General features: G+C 40.3%; 1 protein-coding gene across 3 annotated transcripts; it reads left to right on the top strand.

Annotated features, from left to right (window-relative positions):
- The first annotated feature begins 1284 nt into the window (after positions 1-1284).
- LOC113016801 (latent-transforming growth factor beta-binding protein 4) lies at positions 1285-17606 on the top strand. Of its 3 annotated transcripts, XM_026159939.1 has the most exons (23): positions 1285-1702; positions 1911-2020; positions 2138-2263; positions 2356-2422; positions 2549-2725; positions 3166-3291; positions 3433-3573; positions 3751-3876; positions 4606-4728; positions 4904-5026; positions 5122-5244; positions 6773-6895; positions 7209-7331; positions 7709-7834; positions 9518-9646; positions 9753-9845; positions 10018-10113; positions 10381-10476; positions 10658-10753; positions 12556-12657; positions 12735-12840; positions 15825-15941; positions 16280-17606. In XM_026159939.1, the coding sequence occupies exons 3-23, from the start codon at positions 2141-2143 to the stop codon at positions 16356-16358; spliced, it is 2415 nt and encodes an 804-aa protein (XP_026015724.1). In that variant the 5' UTR covers positions 1285-1702; positions 1911-2020; positions 2138-2140; the 3' UTR covers positions 16359-17606. The 3 variants fall into 3 exon arrangements, with proteins under 3 accessions (XP_026015724.1, XP_026015725.1, XP_026015723.1); XM_026159940.1 differs by lacking the exon at positions 1911-2020 and having other exon boundaries at positions 2552-2725; XM_026159938.1 differs by lacking the exon at positions 1911-2020.
- Positions 17607-18662: the final 1056 nt, after the last annotated feature.

Genomic DNA, 18662 nt, shown 5'->3' with positions numbered 1-18662 from the left:
ATCTGCTGCCAGCTACAAAATGTTTTAACACTTTTACGCCACTGCAAAGATGATGGGGTATCCACTTGCTTAAATACTTAAATAATTAGATCTGGTTTGCAGTGCAGCTTGTATGTTATGTCCTCACCTTTGTTATAATATAGCCATTAAAATGTGTAGAAGTATGTGTTCAGTTCACATGCGGGTGGAGAAGTGAATCAACAGAAACCATTAGAAAAATTCTGATGGTTTCCAGTTGGGAGAAACAATTCAAATAATCATGACCCATTAGAGGTTTCACATTATCACAGGCTGTATTGTGTTTGCTTTGATGGTTTCCATTATTTCAACTACATACAAAAGATGCAGTCCTTTCTACGCAGTGGGAATGGGTGAGGAGGATCCCAAATAATGGACTTTGATCCAAACACAGTTACGGCATCCTTGAGCAATTTAATTAATTTAATTTCACTAGCTGGGACTACATCCTCACTTGGCAGCATTTCCTGTAGATAATATATTGTGAATTAAGGCTGCAGTGTAGTAATGGCTTCAGAGAAGACTTGACGGGGCAGAAGCCTGTGGGCTAATGAAAGGTGAATGAACGGAAAAGGGGAGGGACACAAAAAAAGAGAACAAACATTGTAGAGCAGGAGGGTCGTAGACAGAGAACCAGAAGGGGGGTGTATGAGGGGTGGTCCAGATAAGTTGTCTCCAATTATCGATATATAGAGATTTCTTTTAATAGAAAACACAACAGTTTTCTATTTTTTTTAAGTTAAAATATTATTTTAAAGTAACACCAAGCGTGAACAAAGTAAGAAACTAGGAGACAGTTTCTGTGATTCGTTAGATTCACCCTTTATTAAAGTGACTACTGAAGCAGGAACATAAAGGTTTTCTTTATCATGTCTGTCTGTCACTCACAGGAGAGACATTAAAGTAGTAGGTCTGATGTGAGCTACAAGATGAGCTCTGTAAAAATACGTTTTTTTTAAAGCTGTGACTGAAATGTGCACAGAAAAATAAGAAAAAAGCTTTATGGGAAAAATAACAATGAGTCAGTGAAATTCAGAGAACTGTGATTTGTGAGGGTTTTTTTCCACTCAATATCCTGAAGGAAAAGGCTTTTTTAATAAGGGGGGGTCTGTGCTTCACTCTCCTGTGAGGTGCAGGGTGCAGTGGCCTATGTGGAATGCCCTGTAGGGGTTTTTTTTTTTTTTACAGTTAAGCCAAATGATTAGACCCCTTGAGAACCCCACTTATCACAGTCCCAAGTTATGACAGAACTATTTCTAAACCTTCTGATATTTGCATAAGGTGAGCTGAAGCGGTTGAGCTTTCATCTTTCGCTCTGATCAGTCTGATTCTACTTTGGCGTGTTTGTATGAACCGCCCAGGGAAGCTGAGCTGCAAGGATTTGGCCTCCCTTGTTCCGGGGCTCGTTTATGACATCCACGCCAGGGTTTAAAGCAGCCTCCAGGCCAGCCTTTTGCTGCCTGTTTGCGGTGATTTGGGATTTGTGGAATGGGAAGTGCAGAGCTCCGGGACAGGATGTGGAGTCACTGCAGGATCGTACAGCCCCCCTATTCTTGACAGAGCTGGCGTGCGTCTGCATGAGCACCTCGTCTCTGCAGAAGATACACTGTAGAACCGGATCGCTTTGTGGCCTCTGGAAACCTGTGTTCCCGAGCCCTCTACTTAAGAGTAAATCTAAACCCAGGTACGTCGATTTACGCGACTTCTACGCATCTTTTGCTTCGCACCAACTCACAGAAACAGTTAGTCCCGCATTTGTTTTTATCGCCTTCTTTTAGCTGTTCTCGCAAAGAGTTTCGGGATAATACAGATGCTGCCAAAACTGATCTTCTCAGTTAAATTAGACACATTTCAGTGTGATCTGTGATGTAAGTCTCTTTTGTTCGGTGCAGACAGCCTCGGGGGTTAACTTAATAACAGAGTGCTCTTTCCCCCCCTCGTGCTGTTGTTTTGCCTGCCCGGACATGCACTGTGTGTCTGTGTGCCTCTGTGTTTTCAATAGGTGAGCACCTTTACAGTAACTATGAAATGCTCTGTGTCATTTTATCTATTTTTAAACTCTGGTTTATTGATGGCTGAGTAACCTCATCTTCTCCTCTTCCTCTCCACACACATTCAGGTGATGGCTCACCTCTGGACTCTCCTGTCAGCAGGCCTGCTGCTGATGTCCGTGGCTGAACCTCTGAGCAGCCCTCAGGAAAATGACAACAAGTTAGTGAAACACACAGTGTTCACTAAGAGCCAGGCAAGTGGTTTAGGAAGGCTTCTTACATGTATGTTAGTCTGACAGCATCAGACTATAAATAAATCTCAGTTTGTTGCCTTTTCCTGCTGCAGACCCAGGTGAACGAGAGTGCACTCAGAAATGTCAGTGAACCAACACCAAGCCACACACCTACAACCTGTGAGTTTTTTGGGTTTTTTTTGGTCATTTTGTCTTTTGTTGTGTTTATTTTTTCTCTCTTTTGTTGTGCTGTGTCTTACATTTCAGCATTTCCTTTCAGCAGCTCCCTCTTTTTCTTTGCATTAGCAGCTCCTTTGACCACCACAACTTCCCCAAACTCTAGCCTTGCTCCACAGTGTCCAGGAAACCAGCTGATGCATGAGAGCAGCAATGTCTGCATCTGTCCATCCATCATGGTAAAGGATGGTGACAACTGTACTTGCCCCAAGGGCTTCACCTTGGAAGGAGCAGCTGAGTGTAAAGGTAAGAAGTGATCAAAACTGGGAAAGTGCTTTTTGTAGAATTGTAAAATCACAAAAAAAATAAAAATGCTTTTGACATCTTTGAGTTTTTAACATTTACAGCAATGCAACACAACATAAAGGTACGCTACGTTACATGAGCCCAGTGAACAAAATTGCACGCAGGCTCATTAAACCTCTCTTGGAAAATATTAATGTGTATTAGTATCACGGTTGTGTTTAAACTTTTAACTGTACTGCGCAAATTTTCAGAAGCAAGCATGAGTGATGAGAAACAAGCTACCAGCTGATCTAACTGCATTATAATTTATTTACAAAACTTTAGCATTTAATATTTCAGAGCTGTGTTATATATTATTCATATATTTTTGTCAGCTTGACATCACCATGTAAAACTGCAGGTGTCTGAGTTAGATTAAGCGTATTATCTCTGTTGGACAGATGTTGATGAGTGCGAAGGAGAGAGACCAGGACCATGTGACCTCCATGCCAGCTGCATTAATAACCCCGGCTCTTACTCGTGTAGCTGTCTCCGTGGTTACCTGATGGGTTCTGACGGGTGCCAGGGTTCGTCAACCTCTGTGTGTGTTTTTCTATTTGTGTGTGTGTTTGTGGGGGAAAAGAAATGTCCGATGCAGGTTTTCAGAAATTTTTCACAGCGCCTCTTTAGTATGATCATAATTTACGTGTTTCTTATGGGTCTTGCAGATGTTGATGAGTGTGCTTTGGCCGCTGTGACAGGCCTGCAGGCCTGTCAAGGCGAGGCTGAGTGCAAAAACACACCTGGCTCCTTCACCTGTTCGTGCCATGAGGGATATGTAATGGCTACAAATGGGCGAGGCTGTGTAGGTGAGGTTAATGTTGAAGTCTGGTGTGCGTTTTGATAAAATATGCATGTACATCCAAATGTATATCAGCATAAAATACAGGCTGACACGCTACATCATAACCCGGGATGACTTAAATGTTTGCATCTGTTAAACTTGGCCATTTATCTTATAATTTATTGGTGTTACTCTTCTGTAGATGTGGATGAGTGCAGCTTTGAGGAGCTGTGTCGCCGCGAGCTGGGAAATGTGTGCGTTAACACTCCTGGCAGCTTTTCATGCCAGTGCCAGCTGGGCTTCAGAGCAGAGACTGCTGCCTGTGTCGGTAAATCATTAAACATCACCACGACTGAAAAAGGCCGATGTCCAGATTTGATCTGGTGTTTTGAATTTTTAACATACTTCATTTGAGTTTCTGCAAAGTAAGAACTTTGTCTGACAGAGAGAAATGCTTTGCAGCAAGATACAGCTTCAATCTGCTGCTTTGCCTGCTTATATATGCTCCTGTCCCTCTTTCACCCTCACGTTAAAGGCTGATTTCCTCTTTTGTTCTGTAAAGAAAAAAAAAGAAGTCTGTTCACTTTCTTTTCGACTTCTTTGCGCCCCTGGTCCTCCAGCACATCCTGTGTACCCAGGTTACTCTGTGTGCCAAGGCATGATGTGCTTTCTGTGCCTGCTTTTCATGGCTTAAATTTTCATAGTAACATCTGCGCTGTGCTTGATTATGTACTATGATTTTACCACTACTGTCAGAAAGTAGCAATGTTAAATGGACTAAAGGGGAATTAAAAGAAGAAAAAGAAAAAAAATCTATTACCACAGCTTCCCAAAGTGGTTCAGTGACAGTTATTTAAAACAAGGTTGTTGACATGAAAATGACTTCGTACCTTTATTGCTTGCCAGTAAATTAAGGGAGTGCTTTGCAGGAATTAAATTTCCTTTTCTCTAGATGAAATAATTTTTAATTGCAAATTGCGTCAACAATGCATAGAAGAAGAAGTCATATGTTGTATCCATGTCACTAAACTATTCTGTCCTTTTGTCTCTGTCCCAGATGTGGATGAATGTATAGAGAGTCCCGTGGCGTGTGATGGACGGAGCGTATGTGAGAACACGCTTGGGAGCTACGAGTGTGTTTGTCGACCGGGTTACCGGGGAAACGGCACACACTGTGAAGGTAAGCAATTAGTGCTGACGTCCCTCCGTGGAAAACTCTGTTTCCTGTGGACGGGGTCAGCTTCCTTGTGTGCGCGTGTTTTAATGCTTGCTGTTATCCCTTCCATTAAAATTATCCCAAGTGGTAGTACAAGCTTCACTGAATAGAAATGAACCGGCTCTCTGTCTGTCTTCAGATGAGAATGAGTGTGTATCTGGTGGTCACACGTGTGACGCCAACGCTCGGTGCGGTAACATCATCGGGTCGTATTTCTGTCAGTGTTACCAGGGCTTCAACGGCGATGGACACTCTTGTTTTGGTGGGTAAGGGGTGGGTGTGTGTGTTTGTTGTTACCCACTTGTATCATGTAAGCATTACTTTCTCTGTATGAGCATTACATGTGCTTGTTTACAGACATTGATGAGTGTGTTGTGAACAATGGTCGCTGTGAACACAACTGCACCAATGAGCCAGGAAGCTACAGCTGCCAGTGTGCCTCGGGTTACCAGCTGGACCCGGACAGACACAGCTGCACAGGTAAAAGGCAGGCTGTAGTAGGATGTTATTAAAGTAGGCATGAGTAAGCATGACTTTTTCTTATGTTACTTTAAAAAAAAAAAGTTTGACTTTTTAGAAAATAGGCTTCTTAATTCTTGCTGTGGGTTAACAGTTGTACAACTTTTATTATTGTGAAATGTGTTCTATAAATAATCAGAATCAACTCGTTTGTGGATCTACTGAAAAAGTAAGCACACCCTTAATGTAAATACTGGCCAATTCCTGAGATGTTACTCCGTAATGCACAGTGCCACATTTGGTAAAGATCAAACACACCATGTGTGCAAATGGCTAATACAAACTGTCAAGCACCATGGTGGATGGTGCTTGACAGTTGGTATACGTGAGTTGATGATTTAGGCTTGTTTTGCAGCCGCAGGACCTGAGTCGACCTCACAGCTAAAGCTTGGCTCAAATTAGGTCATGAAACAGGGCAATGATTCCAAGCAGAACAGCAAACCTACAACAATGGAGAGAAAAGGAGAGAATCGAGGTGCTGAAATGAAGTTATTGCTGCTAACAGCGGTTCTACAAGCTGCTGAATAATGGGGTTTGCTTACTTTTTCATTTGACTGCATAGTCTTGTGAAAATTTTATTTGTCACATGATTGTGTCTACCTGTTCCCCTCTGCTTATTCTCTAAAGCTCCATATAATCCAAGTATTGGGTATATTGTTTGCATTAACTCTAAAATGTGGGCTTTGCTACTGTCAGAGGAGTTTATTTGTTATTGTGACCAAATGTAGTCCAGGACAAAATTCAGAAATTTAGGATGACCTCTGATGATGATGATGATGATATAACACCGTCCAAACCAAACAGATTAAGTGAACAAACGGGAATGGCAGCAGAAGCATGCAAAAAAATAGATCGGGAACTACAGCTATGGATCAAGACCTCTGTTATTACTATTATTGTTATTATTGTACAGTCTGTATATGTCAAATCTGATGTCATACACATTTTTATTAGATCCTTGCATCATATTTTTGCTTGCAGTAAATGTATGAAATTGCTAAAGTGTCACAGTGCATGGCTGTGAGACCTTTAAACTGCCTTTATTATTGATGAGTGACGTAAAACAAACTGCAGTCTAAAATGTGCTGCACCACCCACCATAACAGCCAATCAGATGGGCAGTACAGTAGTTAAAATGTAACCGTCCTCTTCATTTTAATTAGTTACACACAGTAACCATTAAATTGAAACCTAAACACAGTTGCTGTATTTCCTAGAGACGAGGTTCTAAGGTCAAGTCATAGTGCGGCTAGTCAACAGAGGGCAGCAGAGATCATCTCTGTGGGCTTCTGCATCATTCTCAAAAGACATAGCCATTGTTGCTCTCTCCATTCAGTCACTCTGCACTTAGCTGGTATTCCAGGTTTGTGCAATTTTGTGCTAATAGAATTTCAGATGTTTATTTCAAGTCTAAATGAGTCCTTGTGCTGAATCTATTTCATGTTTTGCCATGGCGCAAGAGTAATCTAAATGTTGCTGATCTCTCCAGATGTGGATGAGTGTGTGGGACTAAATGGGACTTGCGAGCACATTTGCATCAATACTCAGGGCTCTTTCCACTGCTCCTGCAGACCCGGCTACCAGCTGCATATTGATGGCCACACCTGCGTGGGTCAGTCCCTCTTAAACACTCACTGCTGTTTACCCAATCATTTTCGGTCATTTAAACATGCCAAGCATCAGTAGTAATCTGCCATGAATATGTCTTATCTCTTGCTAATTATTTTGGTGCATGTGATTCTGGTTTTTCTTGTGCATATTTTCTGTGCAGACACTCTGGAAGTAGTTGTCCTGAGGGCACATTTTGGAAAATTAGTGAGATGAGAAAGCCAGACTGTGAGGAATCTGTTGCATGCATAAGAGAGAGCTGTCCAAACATGATGTTTATGATCTGTGTGTTTCTGTGTGTGGGTTTGTGTACATAGACATCGATGAATGTAAACTCCAGAATGGCTGCTGTTCCCACACCTGCACTAATTCTCCAGGGGGACATACTTGCCATTGCCCCCCTCCTCTGCTGTTAGACATAGACAACCTAAACTGCAGGAGTAAGTTTGATTACAGAGTTGACATTACAGTCTTTTGTGTACAAAAATATATAATTATTTAAAAAAAACAAAACAGAAGGTAGGCACTTCTTTCAAATCTGAATAAAAAAATATTATTAAGAACTCTTGTCCTGGTGTTTTAACACAGATTTTTCATCAAGATCAAATCTTTTAATGTGACATGACACAGCTAAATATGTTTTTTCCTTCTGATCAGCAGTCAAAACATTGCTTCTTCTATCAAAAAGAAGAAGCATAGCACCAAATTTCCCATTTTAAAAGCTGAAATAGCAAGTTCACGCAGTCTTCTTTATTGTTCAGTATTTCTGTGTACCAAGCTAAAAATTATTATTATTTTATTTTTTTTACCCAAAAAGATGCTACATCCTGTAAGCTGAGAAATGGTGGTTGTGACCATATGTGCACTGTAAGGGCTGAGGGCCACGTTCAGTGCAGCTGTCAAGCTGGCTGGCAATTGGACGAAGACGCGAGGAGCTGTGTGGGTGAGAGTTCATGTTCACTGCCAGCACTTTATTATTAGCTGAATCACATGGCGTTACTATCAGCAAACGCACTCTCGAAAGCACCAATTTGTTGCGATCTGGTTTATGTGTACATTCCTCTGCGCCATATCCTTCTGGGTAATAAGAAAATGATGTCATTCACATAGATTACAATTTCAAGTTACTTTTCTCAAAATCTCGAGTTTATAAGTCAAAATTTTGAGAAAGATTTTGAGTTATGGAAACAGGCTTCCATAGTTATGAGATCGTATCAGTGCAACAAGCCCTGATATCCTTTTTCATATAACGCCTAATATCAAAATAATAATTAAAATGACTTTACCATCTCTTGAATCCAGCAGAAATACACTCACCAGCCACTTTATTGGGTACACCTCTTTAACTGCCCATTAATGCAAATATCTAAGTGCTTCTAGGCATGTAGACCAAAGACTGTATAAGACATTTTTTACATTCACGGATGCAGATGTGGTCAAGACAACCTGCTAAAGTTCAAACTGAGCATCAGAATGAGGATGAAAGGTGATTTAAATTACTTTGAACATGGCATGGTTGTTGGTGCCAGACAGACTTGTCTGAGGGTTTCTTAAGCACATCCATCGCTGGGGTTTGCAGAGAAAGGTCTGAAAAAGAGAAAGAGGGTGACAGTTCTCTTGGCAGTAAAAATGCCACGTTGATAACAAAGGTCAGAGGAGAATGGCCAGACGGCTTTAAACTAATTGAAAGACACCAGTAACTGAAATAACCACTTGTTACAAACAAAGTATGCAGACGAGCATCTTTGAACAAACAACGTGTAACCTTGAAGCAGATGGGCTACGACAGCAGGGCATCACTCTGCCACTCCTGTCAGCTGACAACAGGAAACTGAAGCTAGAATTCCCACAGACCACCCGTCTGATAAATCTTGATTTCTGCTGTGAGTAATTTAGCATAAACAAGAGGAAAGCATGGATCCATCCTTGTATCAGTAATTGAGGCTGGTGACGGTGCAGTGGTGTAGAAGATGTTTCCTTGGCACATTTTGAACCCCTTAGTATTAGCTGAGCATTGTTTTGTATACCTGAGTATTTTTTCATGTCCATCCCGTTCTGACTACAGGCTTACCATGTTCCGATGGCTGCTTCTCATAGGATGATGGGCTATGTGAGAAAGCTCAGATTATGTCATGATACATAATCATAATGAATAGAGCACCTTTGGGATGTCGTGGAATAGGCCCTTCACATCAAGGATGTGCAGCGGACAATTCTTCAGCAACTGTGCAATGCAGTCATGCCAGTTGAGACCCAAAATCTCTGAGGAACGTTTTCAGCACCTTGTTGAATCTGTGCTTTGAAGAATTAAGGCAAAACCCAGTACTAGCAAAAGTGGCTGATGACTGTAGATTATCCACACAGCAATTTTGTAAAGGCTAAAGAGCCAGAGAGGCTTTCAGAGATTAGATCGGCTTCTCATTTGCGTTGCATTCGCCATGTGATTTCTTTTCATGAAGCTATTCATAAAAAAGGAAATTTGATAGTTTGATAGTCTGTTATGGACTAACGACTCCCTTGAATGAATACAGAGGCGGGCATGCCTTGTCACTTAGCCAACCATAAATTAAGCAACTGTCACGTAGGTTTAATGTTTAATTGCCCTCCTTCTGTCTTCTGTCATGAGATGTGAACGAGTGTGAGGACTTCACTAATGGAGGCTGCGAGCAGCTGTGTGTGAATCATCCTGGTGGGTTTAACTGCACCTGCAAGGAGGGCTATATAGTTAGAAAAGATGACCCCACCAAGTGCCAGCGTGAGTCAAACATAATCTTATGTAGTGTTAAGGACTTTTTAAAAATCTAAAAATAGATTTATTTCAATTCCTTCACTTATCTTTATTAGCATCTCTGCCTTTCCAGCTGTGTGCGACCCCCCTTGTCAGAACTATGGAGTGTGTGTTGCCCCGAACATTTGCGACTGTCCTCCAGGCTATCCTGGAGTGGGCTGCTCAGGTACAATAAACGTTGCACATAATATAAATATATATAATTAAAATGTTTTTTCACAGGAATATTAAAGTTAATTTGTGTCTCTTTTTTTGTGCACTTTTCGGTGTCCTTTGAGGTTAGTATAAGGTTTTAATGCAAAGAGGAGTATTATAGCCCTTTTCGTTGCATGTTTCAGCCATGTGCTCCCCTCCCTGCGCTCATGGAGGTACCTGTATGCGCTGGAACGAGTGTTTGTGTCTTCGCGGCTGGACAGGAGCAGGCTGCCACACAGGTACACTGCCTTTGGGGATCAGAGGGACAGGTGTTACATCAAATAAATAGAGTGGACAGTGTTTAGAAGCACTGTTTACATCAATGTGTTGCCCAGAAAATGCTTTTATAAGATGTTCTGCACTCACCTAAGACAAAGAGGCACTGGTACATATATCCATGCATGTATAAATGCATGTGCACAGGTGACGTGTGTGTCACAATGCCATTTTCTTCTGGATTCGACATCTGATTGTTAGCTTTGACTTTTCTTCGTGTCTCTTCTCAGCTGTGTGTGAGTTTCCTTGTGCCAACGGTGGTCGCTGTGTGGGACCTGACACCTGCCAGTGTCCCTCCGACTACACTGGCCCCCAGTGCCTCTTGCGTGAGTAATGTAATACAATAAATTATCCCAGGTGTGTAGGCACCACCGAGATCTACCCATCCACCTGCCTCCAAACAGTTTCTGGTAAAATATGGGCTATAGGATGGCAGAAAAACAAAAAAAGCATGAAGACATTTTTCTGCACAGACTGCGTGTTACTATATTATTTTGCATTTTGTAGCCCTTTGCACTCCTGCCTGTCAAAATGGGGGAAGATGTGTGGACGTCAACAAATGCACATGTGTTGGTGGATGGCAAGGAGCTCGATGCCAGATAGGTGAGATCAGTCATTCTCTGTTACTGTATCTCTGTGTAGCTTTTCCTGCATAATTAAAATATATTCAGACTAAAATATGATCAAACCATGTTTACACAGTAAGTTACAAATGATCATGGATGTAATTTTAACAACCACTTGTGTTTATTTAAAAAAAAAACAGTAATATAAAGCTTCTCATGTCTTCGGATTACTTTCCTCTATGCAGTGAGTGGGATTTGCTTCTGTGCAGCTGGAGGCTTTAGTGTGATATTGGATGTGAAATTAGATGTTGACACCAGTGGATGCAGCATGGTTTCCCGTGGTTTCTTCTTCTCCCTGTTGCTTGCTGTTTGTTTCCATTGTTGCACTACTCTGCTGTTGTTGTTGTCGTTGACCAAATAAGATGAGATGTTTTTCATTCGATGTGCTTATGGGTGGAGAGAAGCAATCATGTGACGTATTTCTGGACTCTTTCTCTTATATTTGAAACCAGACACCGACAAATATGCAGCGTTTATTGTTCCATCCTGTTTTGTCACCTGGCATTTCAGAGCATATTCAGTAATTATTGAAAATCTTCACATTTTTCTTCTGTGTCAGTGGTGTAGAGCTAAGCCCTTCAATCATAACATGCGGTGGTGTCTGCCAGTGCATAGCTTCATAATCAACACGTTTCTAATGTCCAGACTTTCATCTGGAGCTTTTATTTCTCCAATCAGTAACAGTGTTTTTAAGTGGGAAAATGTCATTACTGTCATGGTCTCTGTGTCTACCCGGCCAGCCCTGCAAGGCTACATGTGTTTTGGTTTTGCTCTCTCTCATCGCTCTGCCTGGGCGGAGCTCACTGAGAGCTTCTGCTTTTGGCCCGCGCACCTGCTTCTAATCATGCACCGGTGATTCACCATTAGGGCTGGGTATCGTCACTGATTTCTAGAATTGATTCGATTCCGATTCACAAGGTCTCGAATCGATTCGATCCACAATTCGATTCAATTTGATTTGATTCGGGGAAATTTTGCCTCAGACAGTCAGAAATATAATAATTCAGATCATGCATCAGTACATTTCCAGATTTTTATATCTATAAAAAGAAAGCTGACATTTGTGAGACTTTATCAAAGGTGTGAGCATCACAGCAGATGCCTTTGTGTCAAAGTAGCTGAGGATAAAACACATAAAAATAAATATAAAAATATTCTGCAGTAGATCAAAAACGAAAGAAAACCATTAATCAACATATGAACATTACCTGATGCTGCTGAAGTGAAGCAGAGCAAAGTTACAGAGGTTTTAGAGACACAGCTGAGCGTTTCGCAATTTTGCATAAGTTTAAATTTGTTCAGTATTGAACAGCAGAAATGAGGCTTTGTTTTCGGAAGTTGGTAAAAGGAAAAAAACAGCGGCCGACAGCCTGTAAACAACGGTAGACTTGTGCGAATAATGCAGGAAAAAGATTTGCATGAAGTGTGATTTTTATCGTGGTGGAAGCAAAACAGCAAAAGTCAGAGTGAATTCATGACGATGTTTATGTGAAGCGTAGTTTGGATCTTCTTTTGCTGCTGGTTCAGTCAATATTGTTTCAAGAGAAATAAAAACCTGCAGCTTCAGAATCAGCACAAAAAGGACGTAAACAAAAAGCGCAGACCACTTCTGTGGAAACACCGTCCAGCCTTTTGTTCTTACACTGTTGTTGATAAATGTATGTTCTGCTCATTGTGTAATTTATAACTGCCCAAATCCTCTAAATAATCTATGCTCCATGTTTAATAAGAAGACTCAATGTGTTTGGATTTATGCATTCTTTTTTCTGTCTTGATCAGAGCCTATTGTGTGCCAGAAACCTTGCATAAATGGTGGCGTGTGTGTGGGCCTCAACCGGTGCCGCTGTACCAAAGCTTTCACTGGAGAGCTCTGTGAACAAGGTTAGTCCATGAGTGTGGAAGAATGTGTACATATACAGTATGTGTACAAAGGATCATGCTGTGTGCTGTGTCTGCAGCGGTGACTACACCCTGTGTGCCACCCTGTCAACATGGAGGCACATGCAGCCCTCACAACACTTGTACCTGTCCCGAGGGCACTGCAGGCCTGCGCTGTGAGAGACTGTGAGTATCAGTAACTTCTACAGCATCCATACATAACATATCTCACAGAGTGAAGTGCTTTAATTTACATGCTCCCACTGGCACAGATTATAAAGAACAACAAAATAAACTACCACAGCTATGCAGATGACACACAAATATATATCACAATGTCACCAGGAGACCGAGGCCCTGTACAGGCTCTTGGTAAATGCATTGAGAAAATTAATGACTGGTTGTGCCAAAATTTTCTCCAGCTAAACAAAACTGAGGTAATAGTCTTTGGCGGCAAAGAAAAACGATTACAGGTCACCAGAGAACTTCAATCTATACATCTAAAAACCACAAACCAGGTGAGAAATTTGGGTGTAGTGATGGATGCAGACCTAAACTTAGAAAAACACATTAAGACAATAACAAAGTCAGCTTACTATCACCTCAAGAATATATCAAGGATAAAAGATCTGATGTCTCAACAGGACCTGGAAAAACTAGTCCATGCATTCATCTTTAGTAGGCTTGATTACTGTAACAGCATCTTTACAGGTCTACCTAAAAAATCAGTCAGACAACTACAGCTCATTCAGAACTCTGCTGCTCGAGTCCTCACTAAGACCAAAAAAGTGGACCACATCAGTCCAGCTCTGAGGTCTTTACACTGGCTGCCTGTCCGTCAGAGGATAGACTTTAAAGTTCTGATGCTGGCCTATAAAGCTCTGAATGGTTTAGGACCAAAATACATCAGTGACCTCCTGACCCAGTATGAACCTTCCAGATCCCTCAGGTCATCTGGATCCGGTCTTTTATCAGTTCCCAGAGTCAGAACCAGACACGGAGAAGCTGCATTCAGCTTTTATGCTCCTTATATCTGGAACAAACTCCCAGAAAGCCTCAGATCAGCTGAAACACTCAGTTTATTTAAATCCAGGTTGAAGACTCACCTGTTCTCAGCTGCATTTGAATAAAGCACCAAATCCACACTTTTAAGCTTAAATTTCAAAACTTACATTTAACTACTGATTTTATCTACTGTTCTGATTTTATCTGTTTTGATTTTATATCCTGTTTTGTTTGTTTGTTTGTTTGTTAATCAGTTTGCTTGTTTGTTTTAATCAATTTTAAATCATGCTTTTATTTGTTTTTGTTTCTAATGTCTCTGTAAAGCACTTTGAATCACCTTGTTGTTGAGTTGTGCTGTACAAATAAACTTGCCTTGCCTTTAATGGGGTGATATGGTACTATTAGGTCTTTAGGTAAGATAAGGTCTGATTATTCAAGACCTTGTATTTTATGAGAAGGATTTTAAATTGAATTCTGGATTTAACAGGGAGCCAACAAAGAGAAACCATATGAGAGAAATTTGGTTCCTCTTCCTAGTCCCTGTCAGTACTCTTGCTACAGAATATTGTATCAACTGAAGGCTTTTCAGAGAGTTAATAAATCCATGGTCAGATGCAAGTCTACTGCAAGAAACACAGACACAAAAGTACAGCATTGAAGTCACTGCAGTTTCCCCACATATTCACAGCTAATTGTAACACTGGATAGAGAAGCTGCTATTTTGATTAACAACAGAATTAATTTCTCTCACAAAACTACAATCACAGAAAGACCCAGAAAGAAGATGTGTACTCATCAGCATTTATATTGAAAACATTCACCTCACAATTGGTTATTTAATTGACCCCAATAAACATGATTCCTCACTTAATCTACCCAGCACAAAACGGGGGGGGGGGCTGTGGGGCTGGGTCATCCTGTGCTGCTGGGCATGCGCCCTGGCGGCCTGGTTGTGCTGGCTAGTGTCCTTCCTGGTGTTTGGGTTTGTTTGCTGTCACGCAGATCCTCCAGTGTTATGGGGTCCTCTTCCAGCTTGTCTGTGCTATAACGTGATGCCACCAAATCACCTTCACACAAGCAATATTAAATGTCTCGGATTAACATTTCCCCCAAACTGTAAGCGCTGTTTAGCTTCAGTTAAAGTCTGTCATTCAAAGTGGTACAAGATCATTTACATTGTTGGTCAAACTTTCCTATTTTCCTTTACAAACAAAATATTAATCTTTCCTAAAATTAATTATTTTCAGTGGACCTAATTTGTCCAAACATAACCTGGTGCAAATTTCATAATTCGACATTATCAATATTCTTTTTGGAAAAACAAACCTCCCCATATAAAACTCAGCATTACAAAAAAAATCGAAATCTCATCGAGGATTTGAAATCCCCAAATTTGAGTTTTACTAGCTTGCAAATTAGCCCCAAAACATCAATCAGTGCCTTGAAGTAATTAAACAATAATAAACACAAAAAACCAACAGGACAAAACTAAAATCATATGCAAAAGAAAGTTTTCACAGGACTCTGTGAACACAGAAATAAAATAAAAAAAGTAGTAGCCTGGCCCTGTTAATCAAAGGCCTTTTGATTAACTGTTAATCAGCGTTACCAGCATTATTGTCTGGAGCATTCAGGCATGTGTTAACACATTGCCACAATCTTCCCAGGAGTTATAGAAATTCATACTGAGGTCAGTCTGTGCATTTCTCAGAGCTTTAATGGGTTGATACGGTACTATAAGGTCTTTAAATAAGATGGGGCCTGATTATTCAAGCCCTTAAAATTTATGAGAAGGATTTCTCACATGGAGAGAAATGTAACCCTCTTTATGTCTGTTTCTTCAAAAAGTACATGGCAGCACGGCTTAGGTTTGCAAAGTTGCATCTGAACAAACCAGAAAACCTTTGGAACAGTGTCCTTTTGACAGACGATTTCAAAATGGAAATATTTGGTGATAATGCACCACTTTTGACATAACAATCACAGTGTATCAGAACAAACACGTGATACTGTCAAGCACAGTGGTGGAGAGGTGACGATTTCACCATAAACTTCTCTGTGTACCAAAGTGTTCTTGGGTCAAATGTGAGGTCATCTGTTGTTCTCAAGTTTTTCAGGTACAGCACTTTACTGCAATACATGTCTTGTGCTTATTTGTGTCCTAGGACATGCCCAGTGGTCACTACAGTAGTGAGTATGGCTCGAGGGGTGAGGAAAGCATTTAGGGAAAGCTACGTTGACCGCTGTGGACCTTTCGGAGTTCAGCTTTGTACTAAATACAGGTAAGCTGTTTTTCCTCCTGGATTCTCCAACACTAATTCATGAAGTATCTGGCAGCAGTTGCAGTTTTTCCTAATCACAACGTGGTTTAATTTCCTGTCAAAGAAATGAACTTTCAAGGACTTTACTGTCAGCTATTCTTTATGTAATTACTTTTGCACTTAACTGGATTAAATATGCTGTGAAAGTATTTTTAAAGCGTTTCCATTAACGCAATGAAAAGCGAGGCTTGACTGAGTTTAACATGTGCAAATGATTGAACATATGTTAAAGGTTGTGTTAATCCAGTTTGATTAGAATACAATATCACACAGTTGTGTGATTGTGGTTGTGTTTTCAGGATAAACCAGGCACGTGTATACCTGCAGGCCTACAGGGTGGGCTACAAAATCCAGTGTCCACAGGGGAAGAGCAGATAAGCAGCGCTGGATACAGTGAAAGTGGTTTGTCATAAGAAAATGTCATCCTCCAGACAATCTTTTGGTCAACACAGGAAGATAGAAACGGACTGATGTAACATCATATGTAAAGTGCTGAGGGTGTTGCAGCTTCTCTGGGAGAAGTTTTACCTGATTATCAGCCTCTGTGTTGAAATTAAATTACACTTCTGTCATAAAGAAGGTTTATAATGTCTGTGAAATCATGTCAGCGATTGAATAAAAATGAGTTCACATCAACAAATATTTGAAGATTTCAAGCACGTAGATGTTCGAACGGGACAGTTTTTCTGTAGTCATCTCAGAGTAGATCTCATGACAGCAGCAGTTTTATTGTAAGCCATGTTATCACTGTAGTACTGATAATCAACCTTTTATGAAATAAGCACAAGTTCAGTGTTTGAAATTCCTGTAAAACATTAATCAGCTTGAACGTATATTCAAACGAACCCAGTCACCTCCATGGATCGGTCACTACTCAGATAGCTAACATCCAGCCAGTTTTTTTTGTTTTGAGCTCTACTCATGTTTTTTTTATATCTAGATTAACAATGATAGCAACATAAAAAATGCCTAAAGTGACAAATTCAAAATAAACTATTGCCTATATTACTGCTCCTTCTTTTGACAAAGGAAAGCATGTGTTTTATACTCCTAACTGATCAAAACTCCTAAAAAAATAATTAAATTAATGATTTTATTGGGATATTTGTGAAGTGTAGCAGAGGAGAGTGGAAAGTGGGGAGACGGCATAAACCCAGACGAGGAGTTCACCATTAACCTCTGTGTGTACCAAAGTATTTTAGAGTCAAATGTGAGGCTATCTGTCTGACAGATAAAGCTTGGCAGAAACTGGGTCATGCAACAGGACACTAATCTATAACAGAATGGCTATAAAAGGAAAGAATCAAGGTGTTGCAATGGCCTGGTCGATGTTAAGACCTGAACTTGACTGAATTGCGGGGGCAGGACAGATCTATGCGTAAATGAATCCCTGCAAACTGAACTGAAGCAACACGGCTGGCCTCTGAGTGCTTTGACTGACAGCTGGGTCATCACAGACCCTCATGGTTGATTGCCACCTGCTAAGCTCGACCCTGCGAATATTGAACTGGACCTATCGACTGTGGTCTTGGTGCCTTTTAGTGTCTATTAGGGCAAGTAATAAGGCCTTCTGCAAGGAACAGCTCATCCAAGAAGTCTGTGCTCTATTCTGTTCCATGTAGATTCAGATTCAGTTTGCTAACAAAAGCAAGCTGAAGCTGCTTTAAATATGGTATGGCACTAAATATGGCACTAAATATGGCACTAAATATGGTCAATGTTTGTGTGGGTTTTTTTTTTAAATATATTTTTATTATATTTTTATATTTGATCAAATCTTACAAAAATCTTGCAAAAAAACAAACAAACAAAAAAAGATTTGTTTTGAAAGTTTACATACAGATGCAAGTGATGATTATTGAAATATTCCATTAAAAGTAGTTAACATTTGACATTATCCACAAGAACTTTAACTGGATCGGCATTTGTGAGAGCATTTATGAATTTATCAAGGACTCTTTCTATGCAACAGAAAAGAATAGAATAGAATGCCTTTTATTGTCACTATACATACACATGTGCAATGAGATTCAGAGCAACTCCTACCCAGTACAGACATGTAGGGAAAAAAAAGAGGGGGGAAGGTGCACAGTTCTGCAGCACTATATAGACATCAACCGTTTCTGTGGCGCTATATACAAATATTAAAGAAATAAATAGGGTTATGTATTTACAGTGTGGGGTATTGCATGTGAATTAAATATTGCACAGTAATGATGGTAGTTTGCATAGTCTGTGTATAGAGGGAAGTCCTTGGGGGGTGAAACTGTTTTGTCAGTGCATGTGTGAGTTGAGGGCGGTTATTGCTTTAGGAAAGAAACTGTACTTGAGTCTGTCAGTGTTTCTCTTCAGCACTGTAGCCAGGCTGAAAAAAGTCAGAGCTCTGTTGAGCCAACCATCCCTTTAACGTTAGCTAGTAATGACTTCATGAACTTCACAAATAAAATTTTAATCATTAGAGAAAGAATTACCAATAATGATCCCACAGATGTAATATTATCTACAGCTACTCTTAGTACCATTGATGTTAAGTTACACTGTTATTATTTTACATTAATTATTATAAATATAAATATTATTATTGTTATTGTTGTTACCCCCCCCCCCAAAAAAAATCTTATTATAATAATAATCAAATGAAATTGCTTGTTAATTTACTTGTTGTTTTTCCTGCCATCACAA

This window comes from Astatotilapia calliptera, chromosome 23, assembly GCF_900246225.1.
Source record: "Astatotilapia calliptera chromosome 23, fAstCal1.2, whole genome shotgun sequence".
NCBI lineage: Eukaryota > Metazoa > Chordata > Actinopteri > Cichliformes > Cichlidae > Astatotilapia > Astatotilapia calliptera.
This window is presented reverse-complemented; position numbering and strand designations above follow the sequence as displayed.

What these genes read in the sequence shown, in the direction of transcription:
- LOC113016801 (XM_026159938.1), top strand. Translation starts at nt 2,141, where the DNA reads ATGGCTCACCTCTGGACTCTCCTGTCAGCAGGCCTGCTGCTGATGTCC. An exon ending in TGGCCCCCAGTGCCTCTTGC is followed by an intron (nt 10,477 to 10,657) that starts GTGAGTAATGTA and finishes TGCATTTTGTAG; the next exon opens with CCCTTTGCACTCCTGCCTGT. An exon ending in TGGAGAGCTCTGTGAACAAG is followed by an intron (nt 12,658 to 12,734) that starts GTTAGTCCATGA and finishes CTGTGTCTGCAG; the next exon opens with CGGTGACTACACCCTGTGTG.